This window comes from Pleurodeles waltl, chromosome 9, assembly GCF_031143425.1.
Source record: "Pleurodeles waltl isolate 20211129_DDA chromosome 9, aPleWal1.hap1.20221129, whole genome shotgun sequence".
NCBI classification, from domain to species: domain Eukaryota; kingdom Metazoa; phylum Chordata; class Amphibia; order Caudata; family Salamandridae; genus Pleurodeles; species Pleurodeles waltl.
The window spans coordinates 440,263,738-440,288,329 of NC_090448.1; the positions used below are offsets into that span (position 1 = coordinate 440,263,738).

General features: G+C 42.6%; 1 protein-coding gene across 1 annotated transcript in view; it reads left to right on the forward strand.

The window, feature by feature from the left end:
- Positions 1 to 499: 499 nt before the first annotated feature.
- TMEM179 (transmembrane protein 179) overlaps positions 500 to 24,592 on the forward strand; it is an 84,543-nt gene continuing 60,450 nt past the window's right edge. The window contains exon 1 of the mRNA XM_069207254.1: positions 500 to 878. Within this exon, the coding sequence (XP_069063355.1) occupies positions 577 to 878 (302 nt within the window). The 5' untranslated portion in view covers positions 500 to 576. The remainder of the gene's footprint in view (positions 879 to 24,592) is intronic.

The following is a 24,592-nucleotide window of genomic DNA, read 5'->3' on the forward strand; positions in this document are numbered from 1 at the left end:
ATCGATGCTGAAGCCGCCATATTCTTTTTGCATACCTTTCCCCCTTCTAGAATTGAACGTTACATTCCATGGTTTAAATAGCGGGCTATTGAACATGCTGTTGCATGTCCCAGAAACGTGTATGATACAGCTGAAGATTGTCTCTCTCAAAACATTAATTAATTATCATTCTGGCGTGTCCCATCCTTCTGATAACTGTAAGTTATGAACATATTTTCTGTCTCTCTCAAAACATTCATTAATTATCATTCTGGTGTGTGCCATCCTTCTGATAACTGTAATTTATGAACATATTTTCTCAGTCCTCTACGCTTAAGATATTTGTTTTTAAAATATATCAGTGTAGGTTATCTCTCAGCCCCGAGTTTACATGTTTTGTTGCAGATGCTACTTCATTCTCTCTTTCTTTGCATGTCAGTGGCGCAGACCTGATCCACTTGCACTGCAGAATCCCACAACCTCCGTCTGCTGGTTTTGCATTGAGTTTCCAGTGCGCAGCCTCCAGCCTCCCTCGCCGGCTGCTGGGTCCCCTCGCCCCCCGCAGCTTCCTCTGGCGCCGCCGCTGCAGCCGGCATCATGGCTCTCAACAACTTCCTCTTCGCCCAATGCATCTCCTACTTTTTGGCCTTTCTCTTTGGCTTCATAGCGGTGGTGCCGCTGTCCGAGAACAGCGCCGACTTCCAGGGCCGCTGCCTGCTCTTCACCGAGGGCATGTGGCTGAACGCCAACCTGACGGCCGAAAGGCAGCGCTTCACCGTGGACGAATGGGGGCCCGAGTCGGCCTGCAGGTTCAGCATCTTGGCCGGGGGTCTGGCGCTGCTGGCGGCCGCGGTGCAGGCATGGAGGACGCTGTTCTTCCTCTGTAAAGGGCACGACGAGTAAGTACCGGGAAGGGGGAGTGAGTGGGCTTGATTAGGTAGGAGGAAGGCAGGTGTCCCCTCAGTACAGTGAAGGCGGCGGTGGGAGGGGCAAAAGGAAGCAAACGCGCTTGGTGTACATAGAAGACAGGCACAGGAAGGTAGATGAGCATATATTATATAGATACTATGTGTGTTTGTTATACGTGGAAGTCACGTGTTCATGGAGTGCAGGGAAGACAGCTGTGCAAGGGATGTAGGCAGACATCATCAAGAGGATCATAGAGTGATGGTTTCAGAAGAGCTGAAGTTGGAACTGTATATATTCCACAGTGTCAGGAAGGTGGAATTGATTGAAAATAGCAGGGGCAGATTTCTTTGGCCATAAGTAGTCCGGGATTATAGCAAATCAAAAAGATGTCATTATGCTCAAGGGATGTGAAGGGAAATCCAGACAGGAAGATTTCATTCATTCTGGGGAGACGACGGACAGAGTATGGCATGGAAATTAAAGTTGTTTGAAGGGAATATGGGGTGCAGTTGCAGTCACACCATCTTGAATAGGATAATGGCTTATCAGTCCAGCACTGGAGGTTTTAAATGGATGAGGTAGGACAGAGATCGTGAAGTCAAACTGTAGCTGCTGCACACTACTCAAATATGTTATTTCAGCGATATTTTAAAGTTTTTAGTATCATGCTTTGCAAAATATGAAGTTTCATGGCTTGGCATTCATATAAGTTTTATGCGATACGATTTTGTAGAATTCAGCAACAACATATTTACCAGATGTGTTTATAGTCTAACATGAATTTATTTGTGCCCATTATTTTTTATGATGCCTGATACAGCCTTTCAGATCTTTTTGTTCCTGCATGTTAGAGTTTATAAAACTCAAATTAGGCCACAATGGAGTAAGTAAGGATATATTTATTTGCTGATACGTTTGGAGTGTTCCAGTTTTAGAGGTATGTATTACAGGGACAGTTTGAGATCGGTGAGAACTTTTTAGGGCACATATAATGGCTGCCTAAACAGATTGATGCTTATATTCAGTTTGTGTTATGTCTGTCAATATTCACACACCCTGTCGTACCTGCCCTCACACATCACCTCTATGGCTCAGAGTCTTGGGTATTTCAGAATCAATGGACCTCCAAAATCTGTCTTACAATCATACTTCACACAGATTGTTATTTTCATAAAGTAGGAGATTCATTTGTGAATTAGGAACACTTACAAACTGAATAGCACATTTTGGTTAGGTATTATTAACACATGTTTAAGAGAAACTGCTCAAACCCTCGTAGCAATCACACAAGCAGCTGACAATCCTGTGACAAATGTGTGCTATGTTCAAGCAGGACCAACGATTTTAAAGTCAAGAAAACAACTCAATAAAATGCCCACACCAATTAAGAAATATAGAATAAAAACGAATAAGGAAAAATATACCAAAAGTATTAAAATCAAATAAGAGAAGCGTGAAATATGATTATTAAAGCTTCCTTGACAAAAAAGAACCAGAGAACTTAAAGTGTCAATTAGAGGTAGCCGATCACAGTTGATTGGGACCTATATATAAGTTCATGCTAACCATGAATGGAGTGGAATATACATACACCAAGCACGTCATCCCGGTCAAAGTTTTACCATAGGGCTTAGGGTCTGATTTATATCTTGGCAGTAAGGATACTCCATCACTATGGTGACAGAGTATCCTTACCGCCAAGATGATGGTCCACTCATCCAATTTAAATGCGGACAGATAGTTTGGCCATGGCAGAGACTACACTGTCTCTGCTGTTTCCAAACTTTTCTGATTGCCCAAAGGAGTAAGAGCCTTCAGAGATTTAGGTATATATGAGCCCATTTAATTTAGATGGGCAGACATATGGGCATTTTTAACTACCTGTCACACCCAGAAAAGCTTGGTGGTATGGGCAATATAAAACTAAACATTTCCCCCTGCCATGTGATGTAAGTCTGATGGTGAGGGGGCATTTTTTTTATTTTCAAGAATAAAATCTCAGTTCATGTTGACCAAGCCGTACCTCAAACTTAAAAAAGCATTGACAGTTACCTATGTGACAGCGGTTTCTGACAATGCTTTAGAAATGACCACTGGCTTAGTGGTCATTTCGGAATTTGTTGGGCGGGGACTCACTCCAGTGCCCTGACAGAGTTCACCCCATCCACCCAAAAATAAATATGGCAGCTAGTCTCTGCAATGAAAGTCAAAATTCTTTAGCTACAATGTCCAAAGGAGGAGCTGGCGAGGATCTCAAATACGTCGCTCTTGTACTTCTTCTGAAGCCATTGGTTTTAGCCCCAAAAGCTACAGGCAGGACAAAGTGGGATTTCATATCTGCAGAGTTTCCTTCCTCAATGGGATGGACATGCCACTGTGGACATAGTTACTTTTTCGAATCTCAAAATACTTCAGCAGGACAAGGCAGGATATCTTCACCACGATATCCAGCTGAACACCTTTATAGTGTGGCAAAAAGCTTCACATGGGGTCAAGTCCTCCAAAGCCTTAAACATTTCTAAGCCCAGATTTTCTCCATCTTCTGGTGAAAGTTCTCCCTGGTCATCCCAGAGCTCCCAGATCCTAAGGTCAGGGTTCTAGGCACCAGGATTCTCCCAGTCTCGGCCCCAGCAGGGACTAGTTCCCTGTTGTCAGCTGGACCTCAATTGAGTCCAATGTCCTTCTGCTTTTTGTATCCCTAGCACAGACAAATGGGAGATCATCCACTTGTGTTTTGAGCATTTCCTCTAGTGGGTAATAGGCCTACCCACACAAGTGAGGTACCATTTTTATCGGGAGACTTGGGAGAATGCTGGGGGGAAGGAAGTTTGTGGCTCCCCTCAGATTCCAGAACTTTCCATCACCGAAATGTGAGGAAAAAGTGTTTTTTTGTCAAATTTTGAGGTTTGCAAAGGATTCTGGGTAGCAGAACCTGGTGAGAGTGCCACAAGTTACCCCATCCTGGGTTTCCCTAGGTGTCTAGTTTTATAAAATGCACAGGTTTGGTAGGTTTTCCTAGGTGCCAGCTGAGCTAGACACCAAAATCCACAGCTAGGCACTTTGCAAAAAACACGTCAGTTGTCAATGTAAAACTGTGATGTGCACATGTTGCGTTTTTGGGTGTTTCATGAAAACTGAAATGACTGTTACCCCCTTTAGTTGGGGTGGGGCATAACCATGTCCATACTGGTTGGTAGCCACCACCCCACCATTTTATTTTTAATTCCCTGGCTTCTAGTAGGCTTTCTGCCCCCGGGTAATGGATCGGGGTTAATTGCCCCATCTGCCCACCGGTGGACAGAACAACTTTGGCCCCATTTATTTGGGGCGGGGGTATGTCCAACCCCCCACCCTCTTTTTTTGAAAACCAATCTTCCCTGGTCTCTGCTGGGCTTTCTGCCCCCCTTAGGGGCAGATGGGCCTTCCAAAAATAGGCCAGTCTGCTCCCAAGGGGGCAGAAATGGCCAACAGTAATGTGCCCCCTTGACCCTTGCCCAAGGGGCTGCCCCCCCCAAACAACAGCCACACACACCAATCCCTGGTGCCTAAGTGGTATCTGCCCCCAAGTGGGGCAGAAATGGCCCAAAATAAATTTGCCCCCCAGGGGAGCGACCCTTGCCTAAGGGGTTGCTCCCCATCTGTAAAAAAATATCCTTGATGCCCAGTGTTTTCTGCACCCCTTGGGGGCAGATAGGCCTAATTAAAATGGGCTGATCTGCCCCCAAGGGGGCCAGAAATGGCCTAAAATAAATTTGCCCCCAGGGGATCGTCCCTTGCCTAAGGGGTCACTCCTCATGCGTGAAATTTGTGCCAAAAAATCCCTGGTGTCTAGTGGTTTCTTGCCCCCCTTGGGGGCAGATTAGTCTAAGAAAAATAGGCCGATCTTTCCCCAAGAGGGGCAGAAATGGCCTATAATAAAATTGCCCTAGAGGGTCGCTCCCCTTGCCTGTAACTGACCTGAAAAAAAAATCCCCTGGTGTCTAGTGGTTTCTGCTCCCTTTGGGGGCAGATTGGGCTAATAAAAATAGGCTGATCTGCCCCCAAGGGGGGCAGAAATGGCCTAGAAATAATTTGCCCCCCAGGGGAGTTACCCTTTCCTAAGGAGTCGCTCCCCTCCTGTAAAAAATAAATAAAATAAAAGTAAATAATCCCTGGCATCTAGAGGTTTCTGTCCCCTGGGGGGGGGGGGCAGATTGGCCTAATTATCATAGGCCGATCTGCCCCGAGGGAGGGTAGAAAAGCCTAAAAATATCCCCCCCCGGGGAGCTACCCTTGCTCAAAGGGTCGCTCCCCTTATATGTAAGGTTTCAAGTGGGCCTTTCTGCAGCCCCGTCGCTTCACGATCGGGCTGCAGAAATGCTCAGAGACATGCAAGGAAAGGCCTTTCCTTTCCTTTCATGCCTCAGCCTGCCTTCACCCACCGATCCAACGAGAAATGCTTTCCATTTCTCTTCCAGTTGCCTGGGAGGCGAGCTCTGATGAGGGCAGCGAGTGATTGCACTCTGATGTTATCAGACGTCATCAGGCATCACCTGGGGGGTGGGGGTGGAAGGGTAAGCGATTCCCTTCTATCCTTGACGGGGAGTGTAGGTGAGCGGCCCACGCGCTCCCCCCTTGGGCCGGGTGCAGAGTGAGCTGGTCTCGAGGATGAGACCAGCTCGCCCTAGGCATCCGATGGGTTAAAAACTAAGGAGAAAGTACATTTTATATTTTATATGATTCCCTAACATTTTTCCAGAAGGGGGTGTGAAATAGCAATCTTAATTACACCTGCCCATTCTTCTAAAATGTAGCGCAGTCTTGCAGAGTGAAAACAGCTTTTTGTCCTTCAGTTACGGTGAAGGCACCTATTTAAAACATGACTTTTAATGTACTAGGAACTTTTCCTTGTGGGCTTAAAAGGCACATTTATTAATATTTAAAATATGTCTGCCTGCTTGGCAAAGGCATTTTCTCTTCCATTTGCCGCTCCAATACTTTCAAACTGAAACTCAACCAAAGCACAGTGATGCTTCTGGCAGCTATTCATTTTTTGATATGCATGGGTGGTGTAACTACCCACTGTGGTCTACATGAGACATTTAGCTTCTTTGCTACTTGTGCAATTTATGTGATATCTACATTGGCTTTATGAGGAAAGGTAAACAGACCAATTGGTTGAAACCAATTTCACCAATACCATTTTAGCTGCAGAGGACATACACTTGGAACTAAATAGTATTGACACAGTGCAGAGAATCATAATACCAGCCCAAAATAGGGTACAGAAAATTGCTACGTTATTGTGAAGGATATTAATTGGTGGATTACAAGCAGATAGTAAATACAGAGGGGTGGGGGTAGTATAGTTATTGAGAAGGTCAGGGAAGGCTTTTGGGTCACTGAGGGGCTATGAACTCTCTGGGAAAGTGTTGGCTGCTACCCCATGGTGATAGAGGTGGAGGGCAGGGGCCATGGTGTGCTTTGGACCCGCAGCAGTTGTCACTATGTGCCTGTGGTATTATCAGGTGTGAATTGCAATCAGTAATACTTTGGAGCCAATAGTTTCAGTTCCAGAGAGACCAGAAAATGTGTAGTTGCCAGGGTTGCCATTTGGGCAACTTATAATAAAGGACTTAATTGTGCATGCTAGTGTTCCTCTTGGAATAGGTAAATTGTCAAAGGAGTATTCAGAGGCACAAATGGGTGCTAACGCTTTGCCAAACGTGCAGCTCTCCCTCATTTAGGGGATATCACTGGGTTTCAGAAGATTGAGCCTTAGCTGGATCCGCCAACGGAAACCTTGGCCCATCCTCACAAGTATACTGAATAAATGAGCCAGAAACCTTGTCCTGTTTAGGGTGGATGTTCCAACACATGCTTTTCTGCCTGAGAGACTTGGTGGAAACGGTCAGGAAAAATGATCAATGGCCAAGAACTGCAGGAAGAAAGCTCAGTGTGCCAAGGCCATTAATACTGAAACCAAACCCAGGGTTTTTGTGTTAGTGTCTGAAATAAGAAAAATACACATGGGTACTTAGTTTTCTCCAAACTGGCTGTGTACCCAGTCGGGCTGGAGAAATTGCACAGAATCCCATGCAGTTACTGAGCTGCAGGCCAAGCAGCTCAGAGCAATCCTGGGGCTGCTCTCATGCTATGTTTAGCATGAGAGCAGTGCCCGTATTGCTGGGGAGTCTTTACTGGTGTCCCACTTAATGCTGGGACACCATATTAGAAGAGAAACGTAAGGCAGCCATTGGTGTCCATGAAGGTAATTCTTTCTTTTCTGAATAATATTTTTTTAGTCTCCCCCATGCCCCCACTCCACTTGAGATTCGTGGCAGCCACCGCTGATGTAGCTGCAGCCGAGGCTGTGTAAAAGATTCAGAGTCCTTGAGCAGTTCTGAAGAGGCACACTAATTCTGCTTTCCTAGGACATGGGGCTATTGTCTGTAGCCGGGATCATAAACATGGGATAGTGGCAGCAGCTTACATTTTTTCTGATCTGCAGAAAAGTACAGACCTTTTTATTGTCCTTAAGCATTGAGATTCCTACCGGCCACACGTGGGTAAATTTCAGCTACCTTGATGTGCCATGACCTCCATCAGTGAGTGGTGGTCTTTGAGTATATACGGTGACCGGTAGTGCAATTTCATATTGAATACAAGTATCTGACTGTGAGGCAGCTGCTATACAGCTTGAATCACCCCTGGAAAAACATGCACAGATGCAAGATGAAGGCTAAGGGACAACTGGTGCATTCATGAGCTTTGCGTTTAATATCAGATAGTAAGGAGTGGAAGGATGGAGACAGTGTAGTTGCTCTTATGCTGCACTGATGTTTGTTTAGCAGAGGCTTGCTTATTGCACTTTCTGAACACATATTTGGCTTGATGGAGGTGTGGGGAGGTGAAAACGCTGTCTCCTTTGTAGTGCAGAGGGTATAATTCACACAGGGCCTGCTCCATTGTCTCTCCCATAAGGGCTACTCCCAAAGCTTTATGGATGCTAGGTGCAAGGTCTTCAAGTCTAAATGTGCTTATGTTTTGGGTGCTCAACTTTGAGACACCTGACACCCCTCATCGCTACCTCCTGTGGAGACTGTCACCTGAAGTAAATAGTATATCTGCTTTGTAGAGGAGGTACGCTAAGAGAGGGAACTGCTTGGGGCATGATACTAGAATTAATATCTTCTGCCTGGAACATGATGGCTATAAAACTGGGATTGTAACTTCCCTCCCTGAGTCCGGATTTCTCACCGGCAAAATAATTGGTACTGAGCAGAGTACCAGAAGAATTGCTGAGATCAAGAGATAATGTCGCTGACAGCCAGTTTCTTAAATATGAATAGACTTCATCTGGAAAGTCTGCAAGGTGCTACTGGAGAAGCTGTGGGACTACTTTGTATTGGAGCTTTCCTGCCTTTTAGAGAGGAGAATGGAATGTATCCCTTGACAAGAGGACCCTAGCCACTGTGCCTAAGTGGATGGTATACCCCAGAAGTGTGGACTAGATTTGGAGTGAAACATGAGCCAACTCAAGTGCTGGAGTATCCCTATACCTACCCGATCCCTTTTACATCACCATTAGCAGACTGTGCCAAAGAAGAAAGAGGGGAAAAGATGTCTCTTTGCCGCCTCATCACTGCTTAAACCATTATGGGGGATCAGGACTGCATCTGCGGCCACAAAGATTGTGCCAAACACCAATGCTCTATGTTGACTCTGCTGGTAATTACAGAATAGCCAAAGGCTGAATAATCACCTGCATCAGAGGATAGGTTCCTCAAATGTTTGCAAGGGGAAACTGTCATTATGGGTCTGTTCCCCACATGAGCCAGCAGCCACAATCTCTGACTAGTTGCAGTCTGAATGCATCTCCTGAAGAACACAAGCAGATGACAGGGCCATTACACATGCACTCTGGAGTGAGGCCCTCACACTGGGGACCTCTCTGATGCTATGCTCAGGTACCTCCTGCACCTTTGAGCTTGTGCTCACCAGACAATGGGAATTTTTGGACATTAGGGAAACATATGATGGGGGTTGCCAGTGACTGAGTCATTGCAGGATGGGACTATGGCCACTGACACAGCAATCTGTTTATACTAAACAAAGTAACCCTGCACTTGTGAGCTTATTCTAAACCTGATACATATTTGCCTGCTTTCTCAGTTGTACATTTTATATAACTATGTGCCCACTTGCATATTCTTTTATGTGATATATCTTAGAATAATTGTCCACTCCTGTATATTTTTAAATTAATCCATGAGATAAATCCAACTTGAACATTTCAGAAGAGTACCTTTTATACTTGGGCAGGAATTATTAATATGATCTAAGATTCTGGCATTGCCAATCAAAGAGAGCAATCAGTCACCAGCAATCATACTTTCATTCCTACTGTACTGCCTACTGTCCTATTGGCCAGCTTCTGAGGATAATTTTATTAGTCCACTTAAGTCAAAACCCTATTGGTTCACCTTTAATCCCACATCTACCATGTCCATCACTCACATTATGAAACCACATGAATATACATTCCTTTTTCTAATGAATGGGTTCACTAGTTCAGGATCCAGGATGCCCTCTCATGAACAACGTTAAAGGAGCCTCGGTAGATTTATAAGTCAAATCTAGCTCTAAAGGAACTGTTTGATTTCAAAGGAAGAAACATGTTTTGTCAAACATGTTTATTCATGATAAGACCTAGACATTTGAACTGATTATTTGAACTTGGCAGTAAGATGTCTTTTGCACAGCAGCAATAAGCAACCATGGGATATAGGTGGAGTGGGACACAGATTGTCATGGCTGAAGTTACCACCATCCCTTAATTAACCTTTGTGTTGTTTAATTTTTTCTGCACTTCATGCTTAGCAATGCATCTTCTGTATTAGCATGCATTACCATACAAGTGATTGATAGCACAAGGTGCAAGTGTTCATTAATGTAGGGCAATTTCACCACTTATGTTGCTGTACAATGTACATACATACATTGAGATAATCAGCTCTAAATAGAAGAGTTGGGAAAATAAAGTGCATTGCATATCTGGCTCTGAGTCCAGCTTACCTTTATTGGTGCATAGGGAAGATCAGAAACAGTGCCTGGCCTGTAGTCTGGTCCGGGGCCCAACCCATTACATGCACACAGCCTACAAAGTACATGTCAGTTGGGCTTGGACAGCTTGGACAGGCCTGGCCTATGGTCTGACCTTGATCCTAATTCTCTGGCAGTGGCCAATGGCAACTAAACACACCTTTGAGACATGCACAGCAGGGACTGACCCAGTGTCCCCCCAGCACCGACAGCCAACCATGAAGAATACAAATCCTGCACTCAAAGAAATACTGGGAAAAAAGATAATCAAGCAAGATTTAACATGGCAAACGCTATGCTCTTGGGCATGTGTTGTAGGCATTGTATATCATAATTGGCAAACTTAATTGGTTTTGCCTGTTTCAGTCAGAAGCATAACCGTGTTTTTTCATTGAAAATATGGATGGCTTCACCATGAGTGTCTATATGGTGTTTTTCGATCTATAGTCCTATGATTTCTTTTAACTCACGTATGTTATTTATGTTCAATAATCGGTTTTATAAACAGAGAGAGACATTACTAGAGATAGCAGTCAGTGTGAACTTTATTTGGAGTGGTCCATCAACATAATAGGATACAAATGGGATTGCATTGGATATTCTATGGGAGGTTGGATTTGTTTATCAACACAGAATGCTGATGAAGGGCAATCCAGTTGTCTTTTGTAGGTTTCTATTTAAACTATGCTCCTGATGAAGCAGACTGCAAAACATGTATTGAACTTGGATCCAACAGTTTAAGAATAAAGAGGAAAATTTTTGAATTTAGCATGCATTTGTCTGATTTCTTTAAAGTTTTATATCCATTATACCTGAACTGGGAAAACTGATTTTAAAATTTTGATTTGCGTTTTTTTCCAGCAGTGAAGCTGAGTGCAAGGTGGTATCTGAACTGCTTCCCTGTTCGTAATTTTGAGGGTGTTGCACATCAGAACATCACAGTGGTTCACCTACAACTATCTTTTAAATTTCCTACAGGCAGAATAACAATGGAACAAATTGCAAAACAATGCTACATGAGGTTTTCAGTTCTGATTAAGATTCTCTCATATCTGAAGTTTATGAAATGCCGTCTGTTGATTTGGGTGATACCCTTTTGATCTCTGTTGATCTGCACTATTCCAGTAATGCCAGTGTTCTTCTCCAATGGGCTGATATAACTCCTTTTCCTCTTGTTTACTTCAAGAGGTAATCCTTCACCCTTCATACTTTCTCTCAGTTTGAGAACTCTTTATCTCATTCACTCTGCTATAAAGCAACACTACCCAATTTATTGCAATTTCAGCCTCATCTTCCTTACCAAACCTATATAATATATTGTTTCACACCAGCATCAGTGCTTTTTTGAAGGCTTACAGACAGCAAATGGCTTGATGAAAACTACTTCAATGCACACAGTGTTAGTAATCAACCTAGTCCATGGTGATGGCATGCAAATGATTCATAACGGAATTGGCTCCCTGCTACATCTGCTGGCATTAATTCACCTTGATATGCACCACATTCTCCATTCTTGTGTTCGAGTTGCTGAAGGTAAGAGAAGTGCTCTTTTAGATGTACTCTTTACTCTCTAACTGATACCAAGTGACTTCTCTTTCCCCTTCAGAACAAACACGTTCTTTCAATATTCTTTTTCTGCATTGATCCTCACTTTCTACATCTTTACTCTGTGACTGATGCCAAGTGATTTTCTTTTACTTTCTAAAGCAATCATCAAATTCTCACTTGTGATGCTCTGCAATAGTCCTTTGTACTTCTTTTTAAACATATATCTCTATCTCCTTGCCTTTTTGAACTACTGCTTAAATCGTATGTCGTAATCTTATGCTAATCACTTCCATATTTTGGTATGACTAGACAAAATGCCCAACCTCACCTCTAACGTCTATCAACCTCTAAATGCAAAGGTAAAGATAGGGTCCTAATCAACACTCCATCCATCAACAGTGGCCATCATTCAGCTGGAGATCAACTACTGATGTTTGAATATTACCTTTTGCCTTAGTCAAAAACCTTGGGATTCACCGTGGACCTCAACCAAAAATCTACAATGTAATTTTATTATCATTACCTGTTTCTATCATCTCTACTCCCTCAAAATGAATCTTCCATTGGCATGGGAGGTGACTTTTATAAAAGCTCTTATTTTATCCAGTCTTGAATATGGTAATTCTGTTTATATCAGTCTCTCTTAATTCCTCCTCCATAGGCTCCAAAGAGTTCACTCTTGGGATCACTTTCTGCTGCCTCTCAACAGGAACCACCACATTGCTTCAAATCGCGCATCTCTCCACTCATTGTCAAACAAATACAATTCAAGTAATGCTAATTGTCCACATCACATTATAAAAACAAGAATCCCCTTTTGTCTCATCAAAATACCATCATTACAACCCCAACAGAAAATTCGCTGGTGCCACCTCTGTTTCTCCTAAATGCTTGAGCTTGCAGTTCAGGGATAGCACTGCAATCTAAAGATTGCGTATCTTCATGGTTTTTGTAAAAAAAATGGGGTGATAGGAACAGGCCATGCTGTGGCATGTAAAGGCCCTGTACAGTGTTCATGTTGTACAGATATAAACAGACAGTATGAGGATGTTGATCTGCCTCGGCTCTCCACCCTGAGACATGGCCCTGTCCATGAGATGCCAGATGTTCGTGAACAGATTTGATCCTTTCAGACTGTTTCTCTTTTCCTGCTACTTGATCACAGGGTAAGGTGGTAAGTGTGTCAAATACCATAATCTACCATGTAATTCAGATGCTGTGAAAGATAAAAATATCTACTAACTTACTATTCTAAGTCTATAAATAAAGGTGGTAAGATTTACTATTCTGCTGCCAATCCAACTATAATTGTGGAAAGTGAATACAAATTGGGGGTGCGATTAACTATTTTAAACTCAGCATCACTAAATGTGGTGAAAGTGCATACATTGGATCAATGAAATTAACTGTCCCAACTTCAGTCCTAGAATATGTCAGTAAGTTCATACAATTAAATGAATTGAAAATTACTTTTCTAACTCCAATCTTACAATCATTGACTGATGAGCTGTTAAACTATGTGGATGAGATATATTATTGTTACTTTAGTGTAATAGGCGTTATTTAAATTTTAGAAAAAGGTAGGAGTGTTGTTGAATTAAAATGTATTTATTAAAAACTATTTTTTAAATGGGTGGGTCAAACATACTTTCATTTATAAACAAATACCGTAAATATGCTAACTAGTCAAATAAATTAACAAGAAGCTAACCTACAAAAACATTTAAAAGTACTATAACATATAAAGCAATATAAGAAGAGGAAAAGGTAATATGATCACTATTAAAAAGTTGCTTAACCCTACTGTAATAAATCTTGATCTAGGAGAAAAACTCATGAGGGTACTGATCATTTAAACTGCACTGGAAGACTCCTGTCAAGACAGAAATCGTGGCAACCAGGCATGAAAACACTCAGAAAACTCAGTTATATTGCAGTCAAGCAATGCACCACCAGAAACATTCTCACAACTGGTGTGCATCTTTCTTTGTGATTATTATTTCATATGTAGATACCAGTCTGACCCACTCTACTTCAGATGCCTTCTGTTGACTGTGCCTCTAGCTGCGCTTGATAGCAATAGGCCTATATCTTTTGGGTGTCACATATAACAAACCCTACCCTTGAAATATAAAAAACAAAACTATGAAAAACAACTAATTATCAATAAAGTTTAAACACCTTCTTTCCTTAATCTCTTAACAAATGTACCCTTATCTCTAGCCTGAATCATCCACTGTGATTAGTTTGTGAAGAACACACTGAATGTTAATGAAAATGTATTTATCTGCCCAGAAAATTGCTTATTGACTTGATGCAGATATCTGTTAAAAATGTTGACTTTTTATACATGCAGAAATAATAAGGAAAAGTTGCTACTTAAAGAGTTAATTACTAATGATAAATACAAATATCACAGATGTAGGTAAAGCAACAAGAGGGACAGGTAAATGTGATCTAACTGGAAACATCCTCAAGAAAAAGACATTTTAATGTAAGAGTAGCACTTTTATTGATGCCCTCTTGAATTGATTTAGCAGATAAACTACCTGTATGCCAGTACTCTTCTCTCCCATTTATGTGTATCTCTACCAATAGATCACTCAAAGAATGATTACATACTAATTTAGATTGTGGGGAGCCTATCAATATTTACTCACAGTGCTTCTACTACATTTGCCCAAAATAATGCAAAACCTACTAGTCGGCCAATTTCAACTCTATATGGACGGCAGAGATCAGCTATACTCCCTTTAATCAAATGTACTCACAACCTTGGGGCTTGGACTGCAGTGTGTGCTATTTTTGATAACCTACTTTCTATAGATATTGTGAAGGCAGGGCTTTTCCTAATGCTGTACCTGTCCACTAGTGTCTGCAGGGTAGATCATATCACCCTCTTAACACATCTTTTGAGGGTGGCAAGATTAAAGGGCATAATATTCAAACCCTTGCTGGAAGCTAGTTGGCAAAGCTTTGGCTAGTAGTGTTCAGATCACATCAGAAGCTACTCACTTGTGGGGTTTCACAAAGTTGTCTGCTGTCTCTGGCTCTGTTGAAAATCTGCAGGAAACCCTACTCCTATATTGTGCCTTATCTCTTACTCTTGTGCACAATGTATGAGTTTGATAATGTAAGCACTGATAAACTTGGCAGTAGATGGGGGTAGATGGAGTGTTTGGAAGTTCACTGTCTTCTGATAGATTCCTGACAGAATACATTATGGCCCTGATTCTAAGCTTGGCGGGCGGCGGGAGCCGCCCGCCAAGCGGGAACCGCCAGAAGACCGTACCGTACCGCGGTCAAAAGACCGCGGCGGTCATTCTGGGTTTCCCACTGGGCTGGGGGGCGACCGCCAAAAGGCCGCCCGCCAGCCCAGCGGGAAACACCCTTCCCACGAGGAAGCCGGCTCAGAATGGAGCCGGCGGAGTGGGAAGGTGCGACGGGTGCAGTTGCACCCGTCGCGAATTTCAGTGTCTGCAAAGCAGACACTGAAATTCTTTGTGGGGCCCTCTTACGGGGGCCCCTGCAGTGCCCATGCCACTGGCATGGGCACTGCAGGGGCCCCCAGGGGCCCCACGACACCCCATACCGCCATCCTGTTCCTGGCGGGTGAACCGCCAGGAACTGGATGGCGGTATGGGGTGCTAGAATCCCCATGCGCCGCCATGGCGGATTCCCATGGGCAGCGGAAAGTCGGCGGTACACCGCCGGCTTTCCGCTTCTGGCCACGGCTGTACCGCCGCGGTCAGAATGCCCGGCGGAGCACCGCCAGCCTGTTGGCGGTGCTACCGCCGACCCCGGCCCTGGCGGTATTTACCGCCAGGGTCAGAATGACCCCCTATATGATACAGAACTATTTACAGCTGAATCCATTTAAAGTCAAAAGTATATTCTGTCACCTAAAAACCTGAGGGAAGCCCAAGTTTTAGAGAGCTTCTCTTCCTCTCCACTTCACTTGTTTTTAGCCTTAAGATAAAAAATCTGGGCGAATGGTGAAGCCAACATAATTTTCTGATAGTTCATGTAGTAAACCTTAGAAAACAGTCAGTCTCTTTTCAGCTAAAGTCGTGTTGGTCTATTCTTCAGCTAGTAGCTAAGAAAAATGTTATTGGTGTGGCTAGTTGATTTCTCAGTTATTTTAGGACACAATCTCTTGTGTTGTATTTTCCCTGTGGTGCACAAGGTCATGAGGAGATGATGAGACCCAGTGTAATTTGGAAAAACAAAAAGATGATGGACATCCCAGCCTGAACTGCCAGGCCAGGTCCTCCCTGGAGGACTGGAATGCATCCTGAGCAATTGCAAGTGGATGAGATTAATGAAAGAACTCCATCCATCACCTGGTTGTTTTTGCATTTGATGCCCTAAGTGCGCCTGGTATGCCCAGACATGGGTCTTTGCCTCATAGTGCACTGGAACCAACTGTACCTGGTTGAAGAGACCTAACTAGGGCGAAACCGGTCCTAGGTCACTTGTGTTCCAGTTCAGGGAGGACTTGGTCTGGCTGTATGGGCTGGACTGTTCTCATAAGGAAGAGGGTCAAGACTGATTTGCATATGGTCTCATCTAAACTGAGGTGGCCTTGTGGGGAAAAAATGATGGATTGGGATGCGGCCCAACTAGGGCAGAACCAGACCTAGGTTGCTTATGATCCGGCTGAGGGAGGTCCTGGTCTGGCAGTTTGAGCTGAACTGTTCCCATGAGAAGCAGAGTCTAGAGTGATTTGCATATGGCCTGGTTCAAACTCAAGTGGCAATGTGGGTGGAAAACAGCAGTTTGGGATGCAGCCCTGAACAATTGCCAGTGGCTAGGATTAATTCAGACATTCCATCCATCACCTTGTTATTTTTGCATTTGATGCCCTAAGAGCGCCGGATATGCCCAGCCTTGGGTTCCAGGTTCACTGTGCCACTGGATTAAGCTATACCTGGCTGAAGAGCTCTCACTAGGAAGAAGCAGTTCTTAGGTTGCATGTGCTCCGGTTCAGGGGGTACCTGACCTGGCAGTTTGGGCTGGGCTGTTCTCATGGGGAGCAGGGTCAAGCCTCATTTACCTATGGTGTGGTAAAAAGAGAATTGGCATGGTGGGTGAAAAATGATGGATTGTGATGCAGCCTGAGCGATTGCCAGTGGCTGAGATTAATTCAAGCATTTCATCCATCACCTTGCTGTTTTTGCATTTGATGCCCTCAGTGCTCTGGGTATTCCCAGATATGGATCCCAGGTTCACTATTCCCCTGGAACCAAGCTATTCCTGGCTGAAGAGCCCTAACTAGGGGAAATCGGACCTAGGTTGCTTGTGTTTTGGTTCAGGGAGGACCTGGCCTAGGTGTTTGAGCTCAATTGTTCCCATGAGGAGCAGGGTGGAACTTATTTGAATATGGTGTGGTCCAAACAGAGGTGCCATGGTGGGCGAAAAATGATGGATTGGGATGCGGCCTGAGCGATTACAGGTGGCTGTGATTAATTCAAGCATTCAATCCATCACATTGTTGCTTTTGCATTTGATGCTCTAAGTGCACCGGGTATTCCCAGACATGGGTCTCAGTCTCACAGTGCTACCGAAATCAAGCTATAGCTGGCTGAAGAACCCTAACTAGGGCAAAAGTGGTCCTAAGTTGCTTGTGTTAGATTTCGGGACGGACCTGGCCTGGCAGTTCAGTGTGGTCTGTTCCTATGAGGAGAAGAGTGAAGACTGATTTGCATATGGCCTGGTCTAAAACGAGGTGGCATGGTAGGTGAAAAATGATGGTTTGGGGCAGTGGCTTAACAAAACTTGAAGGCCCCCCCCCTACAAAGTATCTGGAGAGGGCCCGCTCCCCCCCAGAACAAGGCAGGGGCCTGTCACTGGTGCACAGTGTACTGTGCTGAGGGGGCCTCTGGAGCTCAGGGTCCCCCCGCACAGCAGGGGCTGCAGGTGCCTTTTTTATGCCACTTGTTTGGGGTGCTGCTACAAGGGATTGCCATTGGCTGAGATTCATTCAAGCATTCCATCATCGCCTTGTTGTTTTTGCAGATGTTGTTTTTGCAGAATAATCTGGAGGCACAAGGCAGGGCAAGCTATTTTTAAACCTTGGATAGTTGCATAAATGTTATATGGAACCTAATGACACAGCTGCTGAGTGCAGATAAAAGCTAAATTCCATTCTGTGTCCTTTTTTTGGAGCTACATTTCCTGGTTCTTCCTACCTTCACTCCCCTTTTTTTAAGTTTTAAAAAGTCTAGGCATTTGATGGGAACAAGATCATTCTGACAAGCTCAAGAATAGAATTTAGAATAGGGAACTTGTTTTAAAGCAGTCTTATTACAACAGAAGACACTAAGCTCTAGTCTGCAGCTGATTCCCAAAAATAGAATTTGCTGTTGCTATAGGGGTGATTTGTAATTCTAGACTAGACAACTCTGTTCCTCATTAGAACATTGGAATGTTGAGAGCTCAATTTAAGACAATGGACTATCTTCGTGTTTATGACAGCTGGCATAAGCCATCTGCTCCAACATTCCAATGTTTATCTTTATGTTTCGCCTTTTCTAATTTAGAACAGTCTACGTAATTGGGTGGAATGTTATAGTAGCCATATAGCACTAATGCCTTGGCCTATACCGCTTGTTAAAGGCCCTGTATCTTGTTATAGGCCCTCACCACAACTCGGGTTCAGGGCCTTTAAAGACTGGTAGAGCCCTTGGCAGATGGCTATAAGGCTATATTAGAACACTGGAATGTTGGGAACTCCATTGAAGGCTAAGAAGTGGATCTGATCTAGGAATGGCTGGCAAAAACCTTCTGTTCCAACCTTCCAATGTTGGTCTTTCTTTTTCCCTTTTGAATTTAGAATATTCTACGCCCAGTGAATAGAACATTCTAATAGCTTTCTAGCCTTTTGCATCAGGCTATACCAGTTCTTAAAGGCCCTCTCCCTTGCTGTAGGCGGTCACCTATTACTGTGTCCTATAACTTTAGGTCAGAGCTTTTAATGTAGCTTTATAGTCAGCCGTAGCGGGCTATACCAGCCATTAAGGGGCCTTCTCCAGCGTAAAATGCCCGAGCTGAAGGTGATGGCCTTTAATAAGGAAGCAGGCCTTTAATTGCCAACATAGCCAGGGGCAATAAGGCTATGAGAACATTGCACCCCTAGATTGCAGCTTGTTCTAATTAGTAAAACAATGGCCTCATGGAGCCCATGGGGATTGAAATCCCCTCGGACTCCGTGAGGCCTTTGTTCACAGCTGTTGCTCTGAGACAAATATTGGAAAGTTGGAGCTCCAGGCATTTACCACCCATTAGTAGCCCAGAGCCCCCCATTGTCTTCAATGGAACTCTCAACATTCCAATGTTCTAATAACTGATATAGCCCTCGAAAGCAGACTATAATGCTATAGAATTCTGGACTGAATCTGTATTTTATTCTGACTGTAGATGGCACAGCTTACTGTCATCAAATTAGTAAGATGGTTGACTCTGAGACCATAGCTCTGAAGTAATTCACAAGTTATTTGGCTGCCAGTGGGTACCAGAATTAAATGTAAGCTATTCTATATATTGATTAAAGATTTGTTTTAACCCCCCCCCAAAAAAAAAAAATAGGTTTCTGATTTATAGATATAATCCTATCTCTAGTCTTTTGCCTGGGGAACAGTGTCTATTGACTGATTCTAGGAAAACAGTTTTCAAAAGTGTCATAAGCACTAAGGTAGAAGAAGAGGTTTTTCATCTTTTAAAAAAGACTGAAAAGACATGTTTACTTTGGTTTGACAGGAAGATAGGAGGACCATAGGGCCAATAATGCACAGTTAGTGGTTATACTGCATTATTGAGCCATTTAATATACTACTTACTGAATTATTTATTTTGCAAGTCAATGAAAACATATTTATTTAGGTTTTATAAAACCTTAATAGATACAGGGAAGAGCATCATCAAAACAAGATGATAAACACTATACAAATAATCACATGTAAATTTATTTTCTTATAAACCTTAAGACTTCAGAGGCACTTGTGTGCAAACCAGCAAATATTACTCCTAAAACTCTTTAATTAGTTTTCTAGTTCTGATAGAATGCTGGATAAAACTGAGCACAACAAAACTGATATGCACAGGTTGAAATTGTTGTGAAAATGAAGAGCTGGTCTAAATTGTCTAAATTTAAATGAACTATATAATGGAGCTAAAAGATGTATGCTAGGTATCATATAAAATTGGTAAAAAAACATAAAATGTGTTGTAGGTTTGCCACATGGGCACAAAGGCAATATCTACCTCCATAAACATGTCTTTGAAAAACTAAATAAGCAATGGACATTGTTTAACCTAAAACGGGTAAGCAAACATCTATGCTGAGTATTATCAGCAAATGTTAAATAGGATTCTGTATCATCAGTTGTATACATCAAAGAATCGTTAACAGAAGATTTGCAATACTTTGTAAACCAATCCTCTTTACATCGTTCCATAAGTAAATCTTTCACCATATTTTCCGTAGATAAATTAATTGTGGACTCACAAATAACTCAGGTTTCCCCAGCAAGTCAAATTACTCTGCCCCCAATCCAAAGCCAAACAGTCCGACTACACCAAACAATTGCATTTATCTCAGTCTTGGACCAAATAAAAGCCATAAAGTTAACAGGTGGAATCTAATTAAATCTTCCAAATACTTGATTTCTAGTTGCAGATGGCAAATGAGGGCCAAGCTGCTTTGTGAAACTGGCAATACCTTTTAAAAAAAGTTACTTTCTATGGATTGAATACCCTTTAAATCTGCATAGCCCAACAGATCCACCAACAACATACCCAGACAGGCACTTTTATAAGTAGCAACCATTTAATTAAGTAGCTTTGTAACTTGGATGTGACCTTGAAGAGCGCTTCTACTGACCGCAAAAACTGCTGTGATCTAATAGTATTGAGGTAACCCCAAATAAAGGCACTAACCAAGGGAACCCTGAAATATTGAAAATCAGACAGTTTGGCAATTTGAGTACCACTAACACAACGGTGGTGGGCTAATTCCCAAATGAGGGCCTTAATCCATGATGAACAATTTTCCAAGGTCCGTTTGCAAGTTCAAGTCTTTGATGAAACCTGTGAATGAATCACAAAGGTTTTGGAGCCCATTTGCCGTTCTTGTCATTAAAACAGCACCATCAGCATAGAAGAGCACAGGGATCAAGTGCAAGCCCAACTGTGGCATGTTCTGGTCTATCATCTACCACAACCCGTACAAAACATTTATGTGAGGAGTAAAATGAAACAAGGCCAGACACACCTCTGATGTACACCCCTCCCAATCTTAAAGAAATCAGTGCACGCTTCACAAGAGCCATAATGGACACATGCTGTCCGCATGTAGCTGTCTAAGGAAATCGACAATTCACACCCAGAGATATCATTATAAACCAGAGTTTAGTAAGGTTTACCTAGTCAAATGTACTGGTGAGATCCATGATTGCCAGGTATAGGGTATCCATGTTTGGCCACTGTGTATTTGGTGATTATGATATACAGATTTAGGCACTGTTCGATTGTGCCTAATCCATGACAAAAACCATACTGAACATTGGGGAGAATAGAATTCTCTGTGGCCAGCTTTCCAACTTGGCCAAAAGAACCCTACCTACGGCTTTCACTGTGGAATCCAATAAAAGGGTTACCTACAATTGGTAGGATCTACTTTGTCTCCTTTAACAGATCAAGACCATAATGATGTTGGGCTAGGCCTTGCAGCAGCCCTTAGAACATTTGTAACTAAAGGTGGCCATAGATAATCTTTATCTTCATAAATATCCATTGGGACCCCATCAAGGCCAGATGACCTCTTTGTAGTGTCCTTAATAATAGTAAGCTTTACCTCCTCAACATCAAAAGACACTGGTTTAAAGCTGACTGCTACAAGCTCTAAAACTGAGTTACTGCATAACTGGTCTATATTTGAAGGTGGACTAAACTTTGCTGAAATGCTTTCAAATAAAGTGCATTGATAAATCTCCAAAATGTACTATTACTGTGTAAAACCATAGCCACCTATAGTGAGGCCAAAGCAGTCTGCCTAATGCAGGTCTTTCAATGGTACGGGCCTGATTTAGAGTTTGGCGGATGAGGTTACTCCGTCACAAAGGTGACTGATATCCCATCTCCTGTATTATGATCCCATTGCATCCTATATAACCCGTCCGCCACACTCTAAATCAGGCACTCTGTTATAATTGCCTCTGCAAACGTTTACCTCAGCAGGAATTTGAAGAGACTTTTGTAAGGCCACCATCAGTGATCTATGTGTGGTGAGAATTTAAACAGCTAAATAATAAAGGTGCTTTCTTGATCATCCAAAAAGGTCATAATTTCCATTTTTTTTTACTCGTCATTGATATCCAAATGTGATTAACCGTAGACCATTTAAGCAAGACCCCAAATTCATCCTTTTGAGCTCTATGTCTACCTGCATCACAATTAAGTGCTGTGGAAATCTCACAATTATTCCAAACACTGCCACAATACCTTACCAGGAAAGTTAACTGAAATTAAAGTTGAGAAACCTCACTAGCCCACCTCGCCCATCTCTTGTTGGACTGGCTGGAGCACCCAGTGACAAATATTCTGCAACAAAGAAGGGCACAACTGACCAGCTATCTTAAAAACAAATAAAATCACATTTCTTAATTAATGAAACCCTGCCAGGATTAGTTAATTTGAAGCTAATTCCTGCCTGATATATAAAGGTAAGAACTTCAGAAATTATACAATTGACACGTAAATCATCCAAGTTTACACCCACAATAACACCTAAAACAGGGGAGCTAGAAATGTTTCTTGGTCCGACCTCATAAGCATCCTCACAGCAGGTGAAACAGAAGGAGATTAGAAGGATAACCTGCAATATGTCTTAGCTGCTTAGATGTTCAAAATCTTCCCCCTTATTACCATGGCTTGGTTCAAATTTTTTAAGCTAATCATTTTTATCCGAAAACTCCAAAGGAACAAAGGTGTTTGACACCGAGACATCATGAACAGATGAGGCTCATGCATACTGCCGAAATAAAGGGCTGAGTTCTGTGGGCTAAGATTCAGGTGGGGCTGGCCTACCAAGTAATCAGGCAGTGCAAGAAGGGTGGTCTTACAGTGTGTGGGCCATTTATTTACTGCTTGTGAGTCTGTTTTGTGGTCTGGTGGATCGTTTTTTCAATTGTTATCCCTGATAATATCACAAACATTGTCTGCATCAAACACAAATGCAAGCAGGCTTCCATACCTTGCAAAAAAACCTATACAAAGTGCTTCTGCAAGTTCAAAACCGCCCTGATTTATAAATGTGGCCCACTTTTTAGGTTTCACCTAAGACCATGCATACACTAATAACTTCTTAACCAGATTTTCCACCTGAACTATCTCATTAGCTGAAAATTGATCAGGTGATTTGTAATGCTGCTGGGGGTCTTCCCTATTATGTCAATCTGGAATCCCCAACAGGCATGTAACAGAGAAAATCATAAAAGATACATTTCTATCCGTTCCTAAGCCTTTTTTCCTTAGCAGTAAGGAGTCACTGAGTTTATAGATGAGTCTATTAATAATGGCTGTTTTAGACACAAGGAGTAGTTACACCCACCAGTGATTTGCCAATAACAGAACTAGCCATCTCAGTGACAGTAAGTGAGACAAAAAGTGGAGTGGTTAGAACCTTTATTAGTGCACGTTTCATTACCCCAAATCTCTCTTCCAAAGTACCCATTTAATTATTAAAGACCCATTGTCTGAATAGAAAATTAGAAATTGAAGAAAGAGATGTGTTCGCTTACCGATGGCCATTCCTAAAGCTCTCTTTTTTCCCATAATGAATTAACAAACAAAAATCCCAAACCAAGAGGCAGCCCAGCCTAGCCTCCTCTCAGCTCTGATGGACACGAACGGGCCAGGTCTTGGCTAGGTCTGATCCATGCACAGACTGGGAGTGCCCCACATGCATCCTGCAGTGTTGAAACCCTCACGGGTATGTAGTGCGCTTTATAAATAGACTGATTGATTGATTGTGGGTAGATGCTATACACTTTATAGCACCGGAGTCATTGTGGCCCCTCCTCCACATCTCCTTCTGCAAGCACTAGTGTCCCTGATTATTTGAAACCTAATAATAATTTATGCGTTACAAGCCAAAAGGAAGGCATAACTGGAAAAACTAGAGAACTACATTCATGATCTTAAGACATAGATAAAAGTGAGAAATGTGTCATTGATTTGTAGGTATCCCTGCACAGGATTTTGCTTTTGCTAGGCTCAAAGGAGACTTTTTCACCCTGCTCCGGTATTTCACTAATATGAATGGTTGCAACTTACCTAAGTCTTTTAACACAACATTTAGGAATACCTTTACTAGGTTTCATCTAACCATATTAAACGTAAATCTTTGATGGGAACTAGGAAGAGAAATCTTCAGTAGCAAATGCATAGGCTAGTGCAACACATTGGTAACTATTCCCAAAGAAAGTAGCAGAACTACTCACTGATTTCTAAATTAATGTCCCAGCATAGATTCACTACTTTCTGGAATTCACAGATTGACTGGAATTTGCATGGAAAGCTGCATGAGTCTCAAGTTTCCATGGGATTTCCTTTGAAAAACCATATGATTTCCAATTCATATTCAATTCCATCTAGACCGTGTTCAACACAAAGGAGAACTCTACACCTGTTTAACTGCACATTTTTTTCTTTGCAAGGAAAATAGTTTCCCTGTGGAGAAACCATTCCCCTCCACTTCCCCAATACATTTGGTAGTGATCCATTTCAATTTCCACCCTGGGAACCGATTTATGTCAGAATTTGGCAGAAGTCCATCTCCTACACTTTCCAGAAAAGAAGAATGTGTGGAGCTTGTAAATGCCCACAAACATCCTAATTTGTGAGCGTTTACAAACCTCCAAGGCTAACCACGTGTTGGAACCACTTACAGTCCCACTCCTTGATTGAGAGTCATGGGTGTGGAGATCACTGCTCTCATAGTGGAGATCCCAGCTAACATAAATAAGTTTAAATCTGTGGGGAATGCCTTTGTGAATCTCTAGCAGGCGTAAGT